Source organism: Plectropomus leopardus, chromosome 11 (genome assembly GCF_026936395.1).
Source record: "Plectropomus leopardus strain MGB_pleo_1.0 chromosome 11, ASM2693639v1, whole genome shotgun sequence".
Classification (NCBI taxonomy): Eukaryota; Metazoa; Chordata; class Actinopteri; order Perciformes; family Serranidae; genus Plectropomus; species Plectropomus leopardus.
Genome location: NC_142186.1, coordinates 33,943,434 through 33,965,214, shown reverse-complemented (window position 1 = coordinate 33,965,214; position 21,781 = coordinate 33,943,434). Strand labels below are relative to the sequence as shown.

At 41.1% G+C, this 21,781-nt stretch overlaps 1 protein-coding gene and 1 long non-coding RNA gene across 2 annotated transcripts; one reads left to right on the top strand and one right to left on the bottom strand.

Moving 5' to 3' along the window:
* The first annotated feature begins 248 nt into the window (after window positions 1–248).
* Window positions 249–14,600, top strand: nes (nestin). The gene is made up of 4 exons (XM_042490170.2): window positions 249–1,251; window positions 5,601–5,725; window positions 8,375–8,448; window positions 10,326–14,600. Exons 1-4 carry the CDS (start codon window positions 412–414, stop codon window positions 13,046–13,048), a joined length of 3,762 nt encoding a protein of 1,253 aa, XP_042346104.2. The 5' UTR covers window positions 249–411; the 3' UTR covers window positions 13,049–14,600.
* On the bottom strand, window positions 3,774–21,477 carry LOC148188329 (uncharacterized). Its single transcript, XR_015778001.1, has 3 exons — window positions 21,221–21,477; window positions 5,540–5,705; window positions 3,774–4,960 (listed from the first exon to the last, which is right to left on the bottom strand). It is a non-coding gene; the product is annotated as an uncharacterized LOC148188329 (long non-coding RNA).
* Between the last annotated feature and the right edge of the window lie 304 nt (window positions 21,478–21,781).

Sequence of the window (21,781 nt, the reverse complement as noted above, 5' to 3'; positions counted from 1 at the left end):
AGGTTTTTCTCTCCAGCTGGAAAAGCACCAGTGTTGAAAGAGTTAACCTTGGAAATGACATCATCGGCTCTCTCTGCCCTTTCCCATCTCCCCCTGCCCTCCTCCTCCTCCTCCTCCTCCTCCTCCTTCATCCTCACTCATCTCCTCGTCCCCTCCCTCTGAGACCCTCTGTCTCCTCCCTCTCCGTCCCTCCTCCCCTCCTGTCTGGGGGCCCGGCCCCTTCATTAACTCCAGTATGAAAGGGACGCCTCTCGCTAGCAGTCACACTACCGGAGCCTCTCAGGAGCCTCACACACACACATACACACACACGCACACACACACACACTGAGCTGGGCCTGGACACGCAGATACAGCCGGCTGCCAAATCATCATCAGTGCACCTCCTCAGAGTGAGGCCAGATCACCGTCATGGAGCTCCACAGCGCGCAGAGACCCCTCCGCCTCCACAGCAGCCACAGCCTGACCGAGGAGAAGCACGCGATGCTGAACCTGAACCACCGCCTGGAGGCCTACCTGAGCCGGGTCAAACTCCTGGAGGAGGAGAACACTCTGCTAGAAAAACAGATCCAAACTCTGAGGCGCAGCGGTCAGGGGGCCTCTGGGAGGAGGAGGGGCCTGCAGGAGGAGCTGCGGCAGGTGAGACTGGAGGTGGACGCAGCCTGGAGGGACAGGGTCCTCACAGAGCTGGAGGTCTGCAGGGTGGCCGAGGAGCTCCGAGCCCTGGACCTGCAGAGGCAGAGGGAGGCTCAGGCTCATGTGGAGGCCAAGAAGAAAGTGGAGCAGAGCAGGAGGGAGCTGGAGGAGGAGCAGCGGGCGCAGGTGTGGCTGAGGGAGAAGGTCAATCAGCTGGAGCACGAAATGAGGCTCCTAATTCAGACCCACCAGAAGGATGTCGCCCACCTGGAGGCCAAACTGAGCCAGTCCAGAACCACGATGCCTCCCACAATGACCCAAAGGAGCAACCAGACTCCAGACCTCCTCCAGTTGGAGCAGGAGCTCTCCCAGAGGGCCAGCAGGGCCTGGCAGGAGGCGGCGGAGGCGTATCAGGGGCAGTTAGAGCGCCTGGAGGAGTCGCTGAACCAGACCAGAAGCCGGTTAACACAGCTGGGTGAGGAGAAGAACCAGAGCCAGCTGAAGCTCCGACAGCTGGAGGAGGAGATCTCCTCAGAGCAGGAGGTCCGGCTGCGTCTGGAGAAGAACGCAGCGGCGCAGGGAGACCGATACGACCACGAGATCCAGCAGCTGCAGGTGAGGGACCAACATTCACACACCTGTCTCATTCTACCTGTTTCATAAAGCCGGGGACCCTTACTTTATTTTTTTCATATTGTTTAGTCATTTTTGATATTACTGAAAAAGAATATTTTTAAAAGCAAACCTACTTTTTTAGTTTTTGGCTTTTAATTGAACTTTACCGATTCATTTATTGACTATTCATTCACACATTTTAGTTTGTTTACTGTTTTAAAGAGATGCCATATTATTTTATTATTTTTAACATTTTTTTCTATTATTATTTTTGCTGTTATCCTTTTATTTACCTTACCTTATCACTATTTAGAGTATTTTATTTATTTATTTATTTACTTATTCATTATCAATATTTTATTTATTTATTTAAAAAATGAGATATACAAAAATATATGTAAACCTGCACAACACCCTCACACAGATTTGTGCATGTTGGTCTAACATTTTGTACAGAATCTTGCTTTGAACTATAAATGATAATTAAGAAAACTAGAAAGAAAAAGAAATGGTGTCGTGACCTAAAACACGCTTAATTTCACCAAACTAAAATCCCAAAACTGGATTTTCAGCACTTCAGTTCTCTGATCTTAAAGGGATCAAAGACACTCATCAGCCTTCCTGGATCCTTTAAGGTCACACGGACAACGTGTACAAATGTCAGAAAACAAACAAACAAACAAACAAACAAACAAAAAACCCAGCACTTTAAAGGTCCAGTGTGAAGGATTTAGGGGGATATTTTGGCAGGAATACAATATATGATAACTCTGTTTTCTTTAGTGTATAATCACCTGAAAACAAGAAGAGTTTTGTTCTCCTTTCCTTAGAACAGTGGTTCCCAACTGGTGGGTCGTGGTCCAAAAGTGGGGCGTGAGTCTTTTCGAAATGGACCACTAAGGAGTGTGTCAATATTGTAAAAAAAAAAGAAAAAAAAAAAGAAAAAAAAGAAGCCCACATGATATTAAAGAACAGACCTACAGACTTTGTTAACGGCCAAAGTTTAAGTTGGGTTTTTTTTGGATATCAGCTATTTTATTATCCTCTTCTTCGTATTATTTGGCCTTTCGTCACGCTCTGTGTTTATAGCCTCACGGGTCTTGACTTAATAATATGCAACTTTTTGGTCGCAGTGCTACTTGATTACCAATTTTTAAGTAACTTATTTTTTGCATTGTGTTTAATTTCATTATTCTCTGAGCAAATTCTCTGAAATAAAATATGTGTGGTCATATATCGCACATGTGGACTGAACTAATGACTAATTTATAAAGTGGTTCTTGAATGAAATGTTTAACTTTTATTGCGGTTCAGCCTTTTGTTTGCACGACAAAAGCATTTTGGGGGCCTGAAAATGCAAACTTTTGAGACCGGGTTCCAGAGTGTAATTTGTTTTTAAACGCCGCCTCTTCTGTCGCCATGGCGATGTGCGCAATGTGTGAGAATAATGGAGAATTGGCCGCTTTTGGAGCATGTGCATGGTGTTCATTACAAAGTTACACCGCATACTACTGGCCTGGCGTGCACATTACAGTGGTTTTGGTTGTTTTTGAAAGTTTTTTTGAAATGCGTTGCATTTTTTTTTACAATGTTATCATATGATTTAAAAATTTAAGCGCTAAGGAACGACGTTTCGGTTTTTCTCGTCTAAATGTGGCCTCAGCAGAACTCTGGACCCCACGACTGGACCAGCTGGGAACTGCTCCATTTGCAGCAGAGTTACACTTTAATGTAAAAGTGCTGTATTCAGTGTTTTTAGCAATTTGAATCAGCTGATCTGTTTGTTTTTGAAACAAAGAGACCTTTGTGGATAATTTGGTGTCTGGTGAAAACGTAAACGTCTGGATCTCAAATTATCAGAGAAAAAAGTCGACTTCACATTAGAGCGCGTTGGACTCGCCGCCACAGCAACATGCCAAAGTGCTTCAGGAGGAGGGTGGATTTTTTTAAGCTGAAACTGCTTTAATACTTTGTCTTTGGCAGCACAAGAAAACTGCAACCAACAAGTACTTTCCTATTTCTTATCAACCCTTTGAAACCTAGATAGACATAACTTTTTTGCTGCTTTCAGATGCCTTTTACAGGTATTTAACCCTTTGAAACCTGAGCAAAGTGGTTCAAATTCTTTCACAAACATTGTATAAAAAACAAACAAACAAAAAAAAGAAGGTAAGAAACACTTTACAAATTACAGGAAATTAGTAGTTTTAGGGAAAACTAATTTCAATATTTTTTTCAGTTAATGTCCTTGTTTTGTTTTGTATTTTGTTTTGTTTTAACTATGTTTTTGTCCCTTTTTGCTAATTTTCAGGTTATTGTCTTGTTTTTATTTTTACTATTTTTTTTCGTTTATAATTGGGTCATTTCTTAAGATGCTCTTTGTCTTCCTGTTTTTAGAAGGAATTAAGCCAATTTGCTAAGGGTTAATTCGGGTTAATTAAGCAACTTTTTTTAAATGACAGAAGTAGCTAAAATGATGCTCACTTTATGCTCACCATATATATATATATATATATATATATATATATATATATATATATATATATATACACACACACAAACACTCTTCTATGTTATCATGGTGCCAGTCTGATCAATATTACAGAGGAGATAGATTTTCAAAACAGAAGCCCTTCCATTTGAATAAAAGCTTTTTAGATTATTTTTAGAGAAACTGTGAAAAAAAGGGGGAACTTCTGTTGTGTGAAAACAAAAATCCTCACAAGGTCGTCTGCTGTTACTAGTGAAACGTGCAATCTCTCGCACAGCGTTTGGTGTCTGTCACCGCTTCACAAATAGATTCAGTCTGAAAAAAAGAAATGACAAACCACGGAGGAATGTGACCAGCTGATAATCAGCCTCAGCATGACATCCGTCAGCGAGGCAAACTGGACTACAGACACTTTCTACATGTAAAACTGCTCAAGTCTTAAAAGATCAAATACTTAACCATTTGACACCTGGAGTGACATCACTTTTCTTATGCTGCTTTCAGACATCTTTTACAAATACTTAAACCTCTAAATTCTGAGCAAATTTGTGCTTCTTCCAAAAATCTGATGAAAAAGGCAATGTGCAACTTGGCAAAGAATGTTTTATAAATCAGATTTTGATTTTTTTTAACTAGGGAAAATGTTGAGGGATAAAATAGGGAAAAACTCTAAACTATATTTGTAATTATCATTATAAGATATTTAAAATTATGTTACAAAATTATTAGAATTTATAATAATTTATCCAGGCCAGGGTCAATTTTCCTGTTTTTTTGTAACTTTCTTTTCTTTTTTTAAACTTTCCTTTATTTATTTATTTATTTATTTATTTATTTATTGATTGATTTTTACTGTATTTTTCTTGGGTGTTTTTTGCTAATTTTTTGCTATTTTTTCGTCTTTCTTCTTTCACTGTTCATTGCCTTCGTCGAGTGTATTTAAAGAAATAAAGACAATTTTCTCAGGTTTTATAGGGTTAATCACCAAATCTTTATCTTCTCACTCTCATGACCACATCATGTATATTTTTTATATCTCACATCCTGGCAAATATTCAGGGTCTTTAGTGATGTGCCAGATGTCCTCGAGGTTTTCCTCCCTCAGTGCGCTCATTTAATAGTCTGATGCAATGAAAACATTCGGGTGTGAAAGGGACTGAGGGAGCTTCATATTTATAGGCTGGGGCTGCTGGGATTAGTTCTGGGTCACAGTGAGGTCTGAGGGGTGAAACACCCAAATTAAACATATAAAGAACAAAGCTGCCTCCTCACAGTTTGCTGCTGCACGACAAGCAACAAGTTTGCACTGACTGTCATAATAAATCATAAACCTGAATTGTTTACTTGCGCAACTTTACGTGCTTCTTTGAGACACATTTCACAAGTATTTAAACCTTTGAACCAAAATATATTGGTAAAAAAACTGAATAAGCAACTTCATAATAAATTAGAAAAAAACAAAAAAAACAAGAAAAGAAAAAAAGCTAGGGAAAAGTGTATGAAGAAAAAATAAGAAAAAAAATCATGGGAAAAACTACATTTAAAATGATCAGAATTACATATTTTAAGCATTATTATAATTTTAAGCACTTTTCCAGGTCATTACCTTTTTAAATTTTATTTTATTTTATTTATATTATTGTTAACACATTTTCAAGTACTTTCTTGTAATTTGTTTGGGTGTCAAAGGGTTAACAGGCTTTCTGTCATTTTCAGCCCAATCTTTAGTTTGTTGCAGTCAGTAAACCACAGAACATGAGCAACAGTAGCACAATGAATGTTTGTGTTTTTACTCACTGTGCTTTCAGTGGCTTTTTTTAACCGCTTCCTTTTCCTGTTTGGCGTCCTGTTTTGACAGGAGCACTTGGACGGCCTGGAGGCGCAGAGAGAGGAGCTGGGCCAGCAGATCGATCATCTGGTCCTGGAGAACCGAGGCCTCCTGCAGCAGAAGACGTCTCTGAGCCTGGAGGTGGCGACATACAGGTAAACTGTCAGCTGCTGTTTAAACGTCGAGGAAATGGGATTTCTCAACTCTACCCAAGCTGTCAAATATCACCATTGACGTTCTGGGACGTCATGCCATTACAAACATCAGGACGTCAACAAAAGCACATGGTTAGGCTCAGAAAAGGACATTACAGTTTGGCTCAATATTCAACCCCGCCACCATCCAGCAGTGTATAATACCAGCACAACAGGTGCAGCCTGGCCGCTATTTATGAACTAACGTATCATACCACCCAAGTAAAAACGCTAAAATAGGCTATAGACTGATTTCCCATTGCTACCAGAGCGGAGCTGTGTACACGGCTCTGCAGCTGACGAGCATGACATTCTGTGTGTGTGTGACATTATTAATAAAAAATAAGGCTAAAAATAGAGTGTATAAATTACATAAAATTACAGAAATTCAGCATTTTTAAGAGGTGCAGCAGTGTGTAATTGTAGGTGTTTTCTGTTTCTGCAAACATTTTACGATGACTTTACATTTTGAAATTATACTTGAATCTATTGCCTTTAAAATCAGGGGAAGATTTCACAAGTGAACATATATAATTCATTCATTTACAGTAAAAAAAAACATCTTTCTCTACATTTTTTTCATCTCAAGGGGAACAGATGTGAAGGGTTAATGGTTTGATGTATTCAGGTACTGACTGTTGGAACTTGTCAGCTCTGTATCGTCTTCTCCTCAGAGTTACTGTGATCAGCGGGTGAAAAATAGCCGTTTTTACAATGTGACTGCTGTTTTGATCGCTGTGGTTTAAATGAAACAGCAGATGGAGGTGTGATGGAGAGGAGCTTTGTGTTTTAGAAGTCAGTCTGTGTGTTTACTCCTCATGATCAGTCGCTTTCATGAAGCGTCAGTCACATCGCTGTGAAAAGGAGAAAGTTCGGCTTCACGCTGGGATGTAAAAACGTTCAAACTTCAGTGACGAGGGCTCACCTGTTTGATGTCAGACAGGTGTGGGATCAATGCTGCATTTTATGCAAAATATTTTTGATGTTTGTTGAAAGCCGTCTCACTGACATCATCACAGGAGCTCAGAGTCGTGTGTTTACCTCAAACATATTTTTGTCTTATATGAGGAAAATGATTGAGTCATTATGGTCACACGACAATCCTTCCTGCTAAGCTCCAAATTCTTTTTGATTTGGAGAGAAAACACATCTGATTTTTCCAAGATACAGTCACTATCTTTACCTCTGAGAGTCATTTAACTCTGAGAGACTGTTTGGCTCATTTTACACGCTTTTCATTCTTCTTTTTTTGATCATTTTGGCTGTGTTCATGCAAAGGGCAAACATTTTGTCAAGATTGGACTAGAAATCCTCGAAAAGCCCTAATTCCAAGAAATGTCCAAAATCCTAGAAACATCCTAAAATCCCAGAAATGTCCTAAAATCCTAGAAACACCCTGCAATCTTAGAAATGTCCTAAAATCATGAAAACATCATGAATCCTGGAAACATCCTAAATCCAAGAAATGTCCCAAAGTCCTAGAAACACCCTGAAATCCTAGATATGTGCTTATTTTCAAAACATGGTTAAGTCCTATAATGTCTTAAACATCCTAAAATATCCTAAAGTCACATAAATGCCCTAAAATCCTTGAAATGTCCCAAAATCTGACAAATGTCCTAAAATCTGACAAATGTCCTAAAATCCTACAAACCTCCTAAAGTCCAATAACATCTCAAAATCGTAGAAACATGTATGAGGCTGCTGTGCGTGGCCCCTGGTCTCAAGTAATTTTGCAAAAGTGGCCCCCAAACAAAGGAGACTGAGTAGATGAACACTCGTCCATCAGTGAGAGACGCTGACATATAAAAAGCTGTCCGTCCACACAGCACAGTGCAGCCGTCTGGACTAAAGGTCAGTGCATTGAAGCAGCAGCCTCTGATGTCTCAAACAGAGTAACTTATCCATTGTGGCGTCTCCTTTCTCTTCAAACACCGACCCTCAGCCTGCAGCAGGAGACCCATCAGCTGTGGGAGTCTAGAGTAACAGCAGAGGGGAGGCGGGGGACTAGAGGACAAATTTCAATGTCACACACTGTACATGAGACTGTTACCTTTATGTTTTGCATCTCAAAATGATATCTGAAGGAAATGCAGAATCCAAATATGCATTCAGACGTGCAGCTGATGTAATACTGTGTAGGAATGGACACCAGTGAGGTCCACATGTGTGAATGGAGACAGAGGAGTTAGTGCTGCATGGACTGCTCATAATATCTGCTGTCATTATGTGTGTCGGTGTGCATGAGTGTCCCATCTTTGTGTGTGTGTGTGTGTGTGTGTGTGTGTGTGTGTGTGTGTGTGTGTGTGTGTGTGTGTGTGTGTGTGGTATTGATGGCAGAGGTTTGTGCTGCAGATGTCTCCTCAATGGTCGGCCCTTTCCTTTATTACCATAACAACAGACCTCAGTGTGTTCCTGCTGCTCGAGAGCAACAAAAGTCGCTCCTCTCCCCACCCATCACTCTGTGTGTGTGTGTGTGTGTGTGTGTGTGTGTGTGTGTGTGTGTGTGTGTGTGTGTGCGCTGCATCGTGTCGGCATTCACACGTTCATCATCATATTATCCTCCTGTGTTCAGAGTGTGACTGCTCCTCCTGTTGTGTGTCCCCACAGAGCTCTGCTGGACAGTGAAAGCCTCGGAGGAGACTTGTCTTTGTTAAATCAGACCAGAAACATTTCCGTCACAGGTAAACAAAGTAAAACTACATGCTATGTATACAAAAAGTAAACTATATACTACATGGATACTTCACTTCAGGATTTCTCAACCCTTTGGATTATCAATAGAAAAGGTCTGCCGGTGCCTGTATTGGTATTTTTGCTTATTGTGATGTCATCTCCTGGAGTATCGTAAAATACTTCATGTCCCTAAATTCTGTACAAAATAAGCCGGGATCCGCAACCTGCTTTGACTAGGGGCCACTTTTGCAAAATGACAGGAGGCCAGGGGCCATACGCAGCAGCTCCATACGTTTAGGACATTTCTAGGATTTTAGAAGGTGGTTTTTTAAGCTTATGGGATTTTTATTGGATCTTAGGACAACTCATGGCTTTTAGGACTTTTTAGGATTTTAGAAAGTTTTGTGGATTTTAGGATGTTTTCAGGATTTTAAGACATTGTTTAGGGTTTGGGGATATTTCTCAGATTTTAGGACATTTCTTAGATTGGATGTTTCAAGGATGATATTTCTGAACGCAAGTTAAGTTAATTAAACTCTGTAGCCTATATTATTTAGTTTTTGAAGTACTCTGATTTTTATGAGCAGAGCCATGGTAATGGATTCATCTTTCATTCTTTTGGCACCAGGGTGAGTTTTCACATGGTTTTGCCCGTTATGAAAGGGTTAAATCCTCTCCTGTATCTCCTCTCTCCTTTGTGAGGGTATAATTTCACTCAGTCTAAGTAAAAGCCCGTGAGAGAGGGGGACACGTTTGATACAGTTTGTAATGGCATTAGTCTCACTGGGTGGGGGACGGGGGGCTTCGCTCGGGGAGCTGAGGTAAGCACTTTGGGTCCTGTAATGCACGCCACCGAAGACGGTCCCTAAAGGTTATTGAGCCATATGGCTCAGCTTTCCGGTTACTCAGACAACGGTGAAAGGAAATGACGATCAATATCTCCCCATTAGTGTCCAACCTCCACTGAGAACATACGTTTCAATAATGCTTTGGGGAGGCCGGTTCTCCACAGCGTCTCCTTCACGTTAAGAGTATGAAGGATTTGAAATACAAAACGCTGCTGTGTGGAGATATCACATATCAAGCACACAGTACATTTGACAGAATCGTTATATAGAAACTGGTTTAAACTCGAGAGACATCCGTGCAAGTCATTATCATTATCATTATTATTATTACAGTGTTTGACTGTAACAAAGTACATTTACTCAAGGACTGCATTTAAATACAAATTTGAGGTACTTGTGCCTAAATTTCATTTAATATGACTTTAAGTATACTTTAAATTCCCTAAATTTCAGAAAGATTTTTTGTCATTACGTTAATTTAAACTCATAAATTTAGTGAAGATTAAGATTTTTTCATAAAAAAACATGAGAAGAGTTTATGAAATATGATTTAATTATACTTGAAATTACCTAAAAATGTATACAAGTGCAGCTGCAATGATTGGTTGGTTAATCAGTTTATTGACAGAAAGTTAACTGTTTTGATAAACACTGAAGTTTTGTTCTACTTTTTTGTTAAAAAAAAATTAGAATTTTTCAGGTGTTTTTATTTGATTTTAAATAATTCTGAGGTTTTTTTCCCTTCTAAAAATAAAACAATAATTTAATAATTCAATAAGTTTTTTGTTGTTAATTATTAGATTTATTTTTATTTTGACCATTTTTTTACTTTTGATTCTTAAAGTTATTTTTCCTGAATATACTGACTTACCTTCATTTAAGTAAAATTTTCAAAGCAGGACTTTTACTTGTAATAGAGTATTTTTAAAGTGTGCTATTAGTATTTTTACTTAAGTAGAGGATCTGAATACTTCCTAAGCCACTGTTATTACAGTAGTTCATTGTGTATTCATGAGCTCTGCTCTTGTCCTCCACAGATGCAGTTTTCAGTCCTCGGGGGGTTAAGAAGAATTACCAGACCCAGCTGTTTGCTGGCCACAAGACCACTTCCCTCTCATCTGTCCGTGGTGTGACAGGAAGAGGGCCAACAATTACTACAACACCGATATGGAGTAGAAAACCCATAACTGACACTCAAAAGATTTCCATGAAACCTGACGACACAAAGTCCACAACACTGGAAACCCCTTATCCCAAAATACTGCAGGAAGGAGCTGTGGAGAATTTCAGACCGCAGGAGGTTCATGAGAAAGTCACGTATGCTGAGCCGCTATCGCCTCCAAACGAGCCGGAGGTCGAAACAACATCGGGAGGCAAAGAAGGTGAAGAGGACCAGGACACTGCTGGTGTGGAAAGCCCGACTCAGGCAGTCGTCAGTCGTCAGGTTGAGTCTGGTCTCAGCACTGAGCCAACATTCAGTGATGAAGTGAATCAGTTTACAACACCGAATCTCACACCATATCATGTCCGAATGACAGAGGAGCCCTGTGGATCCTCAGATGAATCTGAAAATGATGTGCCTTTAGAAATACCTGCAGAAAAAGAAAATATGCAAGAGATACAAGCTCCGACTGATGCATGGAGAGAGAAGGAAGTAGCACATGTGCAAGAGGAAACCTCTGATTCTGAAACTGAGGCGGTGCTCGAACCAAACTTTGATTCCAGGACGAGCAGCCTGATGTCCGAATGTGAGCCTGAAGAAAGCTTATTCAACAAAGTGCCAGATTTCAGCCGAGACGAGGACATCTTAAAGGAAGACACAGTCGAGATAAAGCAAGAAATAAGCCGTTCTACGGTAGGAACAAATGAGACAGATGTTGAGGACAAGTTGTACCCGGACGGAGAAGAGATGGACACATGGGACAGTGTGATAGAAAGGAAGGTTGATGTGAAGACAGATGAAGGCATAAAAAAGGACGAAGAAAAACAAAAACACGCTGAACCAGAGGAAGACATATCAGCAAGAGAGCAAGAGCACGACAAGAGGGAAAATAAAAAGGATTTAACCACAGATGTAAAGCAAGACGACACCGTGGTGTCTTCTGTGATGGACGCTCAAGAAGATGATGGACAGCATGCTTCGTTGGACCAAGAGAACGAACTGTTTCCCGACAACGAGGAAGACGATGACGAGGATTCTCAAAATGTCTCGGTGTCGTGGAGGACCGAGCTGGAAAGCGACAGCTACGCTCAGGAAAACACTCTTGCCGACACTCGTCCTCTGATTCGATACAAGAGCGACGAGACAGACGCCAACACTCAGGCGTCACACATGGACGAGAGCGAGTCCAGTGAGGGCGAACAGGAGAAGAAGGTCGGAGAGACGGGAACGTGGATTGAAGGCAAGTCGAAGAGATTTGGAACTATGGAAGATCTGTGCGAGGAAGTGGAGGGAGAAGCATTGGATGAGGAATATAATCTGAGATATGCTGAGGACAGGGACGTTGACGATGGCGTGACTGTAAGTGAGCAGGCGACACTGTTGAAGGACACAGAAGATGCAGAAGAAACGATAGGAAAAGTCACAGAAGGACATTTAGATGAAGGAGAACCTCCAAAACTCACGGCACCCACAAATGTGGATGAGGAGTTGGAGATAGACCGACTGGTGGAACAAGAATTAGAAAATCTCGCCACGGACAGCTACAGCGCTCACTTTGCACAGCAGCAGGTCGGCAAGAGTGAGAAGTTTCTCGAGAAAATGACAGAACAAGAAGAGGTCAGAGAGTCCTTCTGTGCAGAGTCCGAAGTGAGAGTAACCCACCAAGCTGCAACATCAGCTACAACTACAGATCAGCCTCATGAGAAGCTCTATTTCAGTGATTCGTCTGTGGTGACACCTCAGTCAGACACTCTGGCTGACAAGGCGGTCCAGCATAAAGACCAAGAAGCGATGGACGCTTCAGAGAAAAGAGAGGAAGAGGATGGACACAACGTGTCCATGGTGACACACGCTGATCCAACTGAAGATCGCTCTGGCCTCACGGACTTCATCAGCCAGCCAGATGTGGAGGAAATCCACAGCTCGGAGGAACCGGACTCTGTGCTGCAGGTCAAAGCAAATCAAGAGAACCTGCTTGTGCTCACTGAGGCGAAAGAGGATGAATCTGTGGAAGCATCTCAACAACATCTGATTGAGGATACTGCAGACTGTCAGGAGTTTCCAGTTCCCGAAACAGCTGAATGGGAAGTCATTGAGAATCCTAGTGAGGACTTTGAATTCAGAGCTCAGAATAAAGATTATGAAAAATCAGCTGAAAGCTTTCTGCACGAGGACAGAGGCTCTGATGAGGGTGTTAAAGAAGAGCCCCTTGAGATTTCCCCTGACGGCGCTCCTGATGAAAAGGATATCTTCGTGGTGAAGGACTCGACAGAACGACTGAACACAAACAGCAAAGACAGCAGCCTCCACGGTTTCATCAGCTCTGGCTTAAAGAGTGATTTCTGGGTGTCCTCCCTGGAGACCGGCGCCACCTATCAACCAGACGATGCCAATAACGAAGCGGCTGAGCAAGCCAATCAGAATCTGGGATTTGCTGACAATTTGGTTTGGGGGGATTCGGAAAATGTGGTTAACTGGAACTCCAGGGTGGATATTGACTCGTCTAAAGCCCTGGCAGCAAAGAAAGAGCAGGAGCAGATGCATTCAGAGTCTGAAGCTGAGGGTGAATCCTGGTCATCAGGGGAAGAACCAGTGTAAAAAGTAGTGACAAGTGTTATTAAAACCAGTTTTAGGTTTAATCTGTGTTAAGGCCTTTGCACACTGAGTCCGTTTTTTCGTGCAAAGCATTTTGTCCTTCTATTAATTGCAAAAAGTCAACGCGTTCTCGTCCCAACTTGTCACATGGTACCGCTCTGTCTGTGACCTTCTGCGTCTACTTATGACGTTTTGGGTTTCCTTCTGTGTCAGCTGTTTACGCTCCAGGATGCCGTTACTGTGATGTCAACAAATGCACATGGTGGGTGCACATTAGACCATATCTATTTGTAGACATCTGATAATTTCAGACGCAAAAACAACAAACCCAGTGTGCAAAGGCCGTTAGTCAGAGAAAATCACGTGTAACGCATTCACTGTAAAAACCAAAGTCGTGCCTTGGTGCGCACCCCAGTGACGCTAACCATCGATGTGCCAAGTCTATCTTTAACAATACCAAGCATCCGCCTTGTTTCTTTGAGGGGAGACGCCCCAGGCAACCAGGGTCAACTTTTAAACTACCAACTATCACCATGAAGGCATTGTCTTGAATATGCACTAATTTTCATTTTAATTAGCATGTCCAGGACATGTTTTTATGTTTTTAGGACTAAAATGGTGATATATGAACAAATCCTCTGCAAAAACATTAAGAATATATAGACAGGAATAAAACTGGAAGGTTTGGTGTCTGTTGGATCATTTGCAGTCAAGATTTTGGCTCAGAGTTTGAGTGAAAAAAAGCTTATTTTAAAGGAAACTGATCTGAGTTATGTATTTAAAAATCTTAAACATTTTTAGACCAAAAATAAGACACTGGGTTAAAACAATTAAGTAAATATCACCATTAAACTCGCCTGGCTGATTACTACACTAGATACATCTTTTTTGTATTATTTTCTAAAATAAGCAAATAAGGCATTATCCAATTAAAAACATGCCTTTTTAATTAATTTCCACAACACTAAAATAAACCTAAATTGTTACTTTGGATGTTTTCCTTCCTCTAGACATGATCTGGAAGCAAAATAACCCCAAATCTCAAAATTGACCCATGCATTAAAAACAAATGTTTTCTGGGGCGTCTCTCCTCTGACATTTTTGACTAACCTTTTCTGCCTCTGTGCTAACAGCTGATTTATTTAGCGTGCATGTTGTGGGAGCCGGTTTGTGCTTGAGGGAGCAGCATGAAGAAAGAACAAAGAGTGTCATTTGAAAGTCAGTTTATTGATTGCTGCCTAATCTGATTTTACTGACTGATGGGAATCAATGAGAGCAGGAGGGCTGGATTTCTTGTAGATTTCTCAGAGCATCAAACAGGCTCGCGTTTCTGCTGCCGAGTTCTCGAATTTCGCCGCACAGACTCATCTTTGCATGTTTTACAGGCGTAGAGTGAATGGTCGGCTGTAAAAGGTTTGTGTGAAAGATGACACAAACTGGTTAGACTAGGCAGACTGTTGAGTTTGTATTTGTTTGGTCTGCATTAAACAGACGTTTTATTTATAGATTTGCTGCGGTACATTAACAGCCCAGAATAAACAGTAGATTGATGATATACTAAGAGTCTCTGTGTTTGGTCATTTCTGATGTTTGCATGAATGCCACACACACTGATATTAACAAAGTGTAAACAATCATTTAGCAAATACATTTCATTTCTATTTTACCGTTTAATTCAGACATTATAGAAAAAAAGCCCACATAACCTCCGTCACAGTCTCGACCCTCAGCTCAATCGCCAGAACTAAATGTTGCCATTGTATGTTTGTCTGTAAATTACAGATATGGTACAAATGTATCATATCAACGTTTTTAAAGTGACGTGTTTTAAAATAACGTGAATAAGTTCCTCACAAAGTTGTGGTATTGAAAACACGAGAAAAGTAGATCCTCGTTTTTGACTAACAAGCAACAAAAAGAGGTATTTTCTTGACGAGAGGTCGAGATATGTCCAGCAACAAAATTCAATGGACTGCTCAACACACACAATTATTTGTTTAATTATTTTTTTACAGATATTGTCACTGTGATATGAAATGGGATATTAGAGAAAATGCTTATTTTTGCATTACTTTAACTGGAAAAATGTTTAAAATACTGATACTGTAATTTTTCGCTGGCGTCTGCACCAAACACGCACGTTCCTTTCGATTTTTGTTTATACAACCCAACACATTTGGAGGATTAAATTTCCGATAGTAAATAAATAATTCATGACAGAAAACAATAACGAGGAAAAGCCATTACCAGGGGAAATGATCAAAGAATTAATTATTCAAAACTGCAAACAAATACCAGGAGGAGACTTTCGTCTGTAATTTTTGAGCTGAAAACTACAGTAATGTCTGTGATTATTAAAGAGGGAGCTGGTCAGCGATGACTAAGGCTGATACAATAGCATGTTAATTTTGATTAATTAATCACAGAAAAAATAATGCAAAAAAAAAATTAACTCTGATTAATCACGTCTCGTTGTCCCTCATTGAAGGTCACAGTGGCTTTTTAACATGATGTTTTGTGCCATCACAAAAAAAAATCAAGTTTGAAATATCACCTCAACGCAAGTATTTAAGCAGCAAACCCAAAGCTCCGAGCTAGCACAGCAGCCAGCCTCGGAAAGCCAAACTCCACCAGGTGCTCTCACAAAAACTGAGTCAGTCTGTGACTGACTAAATAACCCACATGCCACAACATGGACTGCAGCAGTTTGGGGTGGTAGAGGACAGTTTGTATATCAGAAGCCTTAAAGATAGCATCCAAGCCGCCATCGAGAAGCACAACTGTGTCCAAAATCAAGCAGCTTTAGGGCACAGAAAAGAGGAAAGCAGAAGATGCAGTGGCGACGCCGAATATATTGCTCTGACTGGGGATCTCTGGACTTCAGGTCCCAATGACAGTTTCCTCGATGTTACTGCAAACGTCATCGACAGTGACTGGAAACTTCAGTCATTTGCATTAACCAGACTAAAAATTATTCAGTTTAATGATCCACTCTCGTGCCAAAATTCAACTGAATTAAAACTTTTTAAATACTTTCACAGAAAAAAAATTGATGCATGCTATTAATTTTGATGAATTAATCACAGAGCAATTAAGTAGATTAAAGCTTTAACTCAGACTGCGGGTGAATCTTTGGGACAATGTCAAGAAGCAGCTGCTTCCTGCCTTCCAGAAACATCCAGCTCTGTTTCCTTTGGGGTTTTCACTGAGGGAGGCTGTGTGTGTGTGTGTGTGTGTGTGTGTGTGTGTGTGTGTGCGCGCGCATGCGTGCGTGCGTGCGTGCGTGCGTGCGTGCGTGCGTGCGTGTGTGTGTATGGACTGGGCATCCTCCCAGCTTCACTGACCTCAAAAACAGGCAAACTAACAAAGCAGCAGCGAAGCCTTCAACAAGCAAACAGCCATCCCATGAGACGGCCGAGGAAAAAGTGCGAAACAGGGAACAATGTGTGACCTCACCTCACCTCCTCCTCCCCCCACCTCCTCCCTCCACCTCCCCCATGTCATTCATTAGTCAGTTTCTGAACAATGACGGCTATTTTAGCGGGCGATCGCCTCCTCGCTGCCCAAACTCTGCACCCAATGAGAGGCTGAGAGTGTAAAAGAAGGCGCAGACGCTCGTATTCACTGAGAGGAGGCTGAAGTGGAGGAATGGCATTACGGCAGCTGTGTGGCATGCTCCTTTTCTCCTCCCATCAACAGAGCGCTCCTCTATACCAAAACCACACAATCGCCAACTGTGATAAGGAGAACCTCACTGATGCCACGAGAGGAGAGCAGCAACAAATAACATCAACATTAAAAAGGAATTTTAGGATTTCTACAGGCATGAAGTAGTCTTCCCTCCTCTATCTTTGCTTTTTTTACATTTTTTATTGTTTTTTTAAATTTTATTTGTAAAGCGACTTTGAGTTCTTGAATAAACGCGATATAAATCAAATATATTATTGTTATTATTATTTATTATTATTATTATTATCTGCTGGCAATAATAAAAACCTTAATGTTGTTTCAGTTCTGAATTGCGTACATACTCAAATTCCTTAAAATTACTGCACGTGCAAAAATGGTTTGTCTTCTTATTTTAAGCTAAATTGTTCAAGTTTACGATGAATGCTTTACCTACAACACACTGTATAATAATATGTCTACATGCATACACATGTATATGTGTTAATTTCTATTTTTCTACCGTAAACAATCAAAATTTAATTTATTTCTAATTTAATTTTACCTTCATGAGTGCACAATATCTAAAAAACAAACAAATAAAAACTGTAAAAAAGCCCCACTGTTTTTTGTTTTTTTTAAAAAAGGTAGCTGTGGTTGTCTGAATTTTTGAAATTTGGGTTCTTTCTGTTAAAAGGAACAAACAAATATATATTAAAAAAAGAAAAATTACATGACAGAAACCTTTATTCAAAAACTGTCGTGTTGTAATTTCTTCAGAATTTTACTTTTTATATTACAGTTTTCTTGTGTTTAAACTGCAGTAATACGTATCATTATTTTAACATTCAGAATTTAAAAATAAACGGTTTTGTTTGGCTCAGTGCTTCACAGAATATTACAGTAAATAAAACACTGTTTCACTGTTTTACAGTTTTATGATGTCATGATTATACAGTACTTTGCTGTTAATTTCACTGACATTTTTTACAGTGTTGATTGGTTTAAGGCTCCACTTAAAACAATGTGAGCATCGAGGCTATTTTTTTGAAATAAACAAGTGTTTATACAAGTGTTTGTGTAGTTAAAAGTTAATTTGGCACAGAGCTGAAATTCTAAAGACATTTGGCACAAATTATCACTTACCATGAAATCATCGCAGGGGTGGGATGTATCTTTTGATTGCGGCATGAATCATTTTATTCCTTGGCAACGTAAAGCAGTGAAAACGCCGTCAGTGAAGGTCAAAGCGGCCGTCAACAACACGTGTTCACAGAGTGCCAAGTCTTCACTAACAAGCTCCCTGGTTACCGCAGAAGTTGGCACGGCGGCTAATAAAGTATTGTTGTGTTTGAGGTGACTTATCCGCACAGTTAGAACATTTTTTTTTTGCCAATTAAAACCAGTTCTGAACACATGTAGGAATATGTGAACACGAGCAGCAGGCCAGGCTTCATTTTGTTCTGCCTGGCTTTAAAACAAAGAGCAGCACCTGTTTTATTTTCTGGTTTCAAAAAAGATCTAATTTCTTAAACTGTTTTACTGACACACCTTCGATACTTGCAGTTATAATTTAAAAAAACTGAGATCCTACTAGTCGGCCATAAAACAAAAAGAGAAATGCTCTTGAATAAGGGAACTTGATTCCCTCGATTAAATCTGAGGTCACAAGTCTTGATGTTATACTCGATTCAGGTGACGAAAACGTCTTTATTCCACCTGAGAAACACAGCTAAAGTACGGCCATTTATGAATCAAAAAGATGCAGAAAAACTGATTCACGCCTTTATTTCAAGCAAACTGGATTACTGTAACGCACTTTTTACTGGTTTACCAAAAAAGAAAAGAGAGACTTCAGCTGATCCAAAACTCTGCAGCTCGGCTGTTAACCAGAACCAAGAGGAGAGAGACATCAGTCCAGTTTTAGCTTCCTGTAACATTTAGGTTTGATTTTAAGGTCCTCCTCCTCACATACAAAGTTACATCGCTAACTCTCTTGTTTCTTTCTCGCCTTCACGAACACTGAGATCATCTGCAGCTGCTTTCCTGAAGGTTCCCAGAAACAGCCAGAAGAAAACTGCAGCGTGTGTCAGTTAAAGCTCTGGGACACACTGCCTTTAGATATCAGAGAAGCTGCCTCGCTACATATATATAAAAAATAAACTAAAAACGTATCTCTTCACTTTAGCCTTTAACTAGCTCTAACTTGGCTGCTTTCATTTCTGTCTTGTAAAGCAAGTTGTAAAGCATTTCTTGTATGAAAGGTGCTATACAACTAACGTTTATTATTATCATTTCTGTTATTATTTTTATTATCATATTGTGATACAAAAGAACAAGAATAAATCACAATTAAAGTGTAAGATTCTGCAAAAGTGGGTTTAAAACGTACACAGTTTCAACGCGCTCGGCCGGACCGGTCATGACTGATGGTCGCTGGATCACCGCAGGGGGGAGGGGGGTTTAAACGAGTCCATTAGGAGAGTAAACCTCCTTCAGCTCTTTGTGGTCGTGTGTACGTGCACGTGTGCGCTGACGGCCATCTGCCATCCGTCAGCCCGTCTCACTGATTCACTCCTGATGTCATTTTATGAGTGATGGAGGAGCTGCAGATCTGGACTGAGGAGCAGGTGTCTCCACCCAGTTCTCCCACTTTAGATCCTCATCATATAAAAGAGGCGTGAAGGAAACAAACATGAGTGACGGTGCACAGGTCTGCTGAAATACTCGTTTTCCACCAAATTTACAGCAAATGTGCAGGTTTTTAGTAATAGACTTTTATCTAGTGGTCGACAGATATATACACTCATATATATGAGTATATATATATATATATATATATATATATATATATATATATATATACAGTACATATATACACACATGCACGGAGGTGCAGATTGGGAATGAAATTCAGCGCTGTCATTTCTCCTCGGGACCGGCCCATTGCAGCCCCAATAACCAGCATGAACCACCATGTTCTGAACAAACACGTTTTAAAGACGACCAAAAAATGACATTTATGTCATGGAAAAGCAAACTTAACTGCAAACTACATACAGAGTCATCAGTCTACAACTGTGCATGATGGGAAATGAGGGCATCACTACAAGATCAACTAAGAAATGTTCACCTGCATCTCAACAGGATTTACACGACTCAGCGCTAACAACACATATAAAGAAATTCACCGGAGTCTCATCAACACGTTTTACTGTGCAGCACCGAGCATACAGGACAGTTATCAAAGCAGCATGGAGGCCAGTGATAACGTTACGGTGGTTCCTTCTTTTTTATGTCTGTTACTCCGTGCCAGCTAATTTTAAATGATTAGGAAGCACTCAGGAAGCACTCCTTTTCTGGGGACAGACTTTTTTTTGGTGTTGGTGCATCATTGCATCACACTTGCAGTAAGGTTAAATTAGCACATCCACCCCGGAGTTATATTTTAAGAACTGCAGATCGCAGCCGATTGGAGCCGATAAATAACTGCTGCAGTCATGTGACCCCAGTGTGAATCACGACTTGGACTTTTCCCATAAGTAAACGCCGTTTCTAAAGGCACTATATAAATAAAGTTATTATTATTATTATTATTATTATTATTATTATAACTACTATTATTGTTGTTGTTCAGGCTTAAGGTCCACAAGACAAGAATATTGGGTCACTTAAAATGGAGATTTTTTTTAATTATGGCTCCTAATTTGCAGATTTTTCAAAACTCCACTTCCTGTTTATCAGTGTGGATGTAAAATGGAGCGATTTAGAGACAGTGATATAATATCTTCAACTGCACCTCCTCACAGACAGACTGATGCACCTCCGCACAGACAGAGACAGACTGCTGCACCTCCTCACAGACAGACTGATGCACCTCCGCACAGACAGAGACAGACTGCTGCACCTCCTCACAGACAGACTGATGCACCTCCTCACAGACAGAGACAGACTGCTGCACCTCTGCACAGACAGAGACAGACTGCTGCACCTCCTCACAGACAGAGACAGAAAGCTGCACCTCTGCACAGACAGAGACAGACTGCTGCACCTCCGCACAGACAGAGACAGAAAGCTGCACCTCCGCACAGACAGACTGATGCACCTCCTCACAGACAGAGACAGACTGCTGCACCTCCTCACAGACAGACTGATGCACCTCCACACAGACAGAGACAGACTGCTGCACCTCCTCACAGACAGAGACAGACTGCTGCACCTCCTCACAGACAGACTGATGCACCTCCACACAGACAGAGACAGACTGCTGCACCTCCTCACAGACAGAGACAGACCGCTGCACCTCCTCACAGACAGACTGCTGCACCTCCTCACAGACAGAGACAGACCGCTGCACCTCCTCACAGACAGAGACAGACCGCTGCACCTCCTCACAGACAGACTGCTGCACCTCCTCACAGACAGAGACAGACCGCTGCACCTCCTCACAGACAGACCTGCACCTCAGTGATTTAATGCCACAGTGAAGGAACATACAGGTGTACTCACAGGGACAGGCAGGCAGGTACAGCTCCACATCCGCTCCATTTCCACTTCCAGCTCCAGATTTGTCTCCAGTTCGGGCTCCAGATTTGTCTCCGGATTTGTCTCCAGTTCGGGCTCCAGATTTGTCTCCAGTTCGGGCTCCAGCGAACAGAAACTCAAAAGCAGTAACATCAGAGAGCAGCGCTGCAGCTCTGGCAGAGCGGCAGTAAAAGGAAAAAAGCCGGAGGAAACTCTGCAGAGTAGATGAGGAAGCAGGTGAGCTGGTGGGAAGGTCAGGTGACTGGATTTGGAGGGAAAAGGGGTTACAGCAGGTCAAGGGGGAGGGGCTAAATGTGGGAATGGGCTGACTGGGCCAAGTCAGAGGACACCTGGTGGACAGGTGGAGCATGACAGTTGGAGGAAGTGGGGACGTGGCTGGAGGAGGTCAGAGAGGCAAAGACAGAGATATTAACACACGTCACTGCTAAAGTGTCGTTTTATTAGTATTTTATTAAAAGCAGGGAATGAGGATTATTTTCAGTAAATACTGACAAGTTAATATCACTTAAAATACAACATGATTGA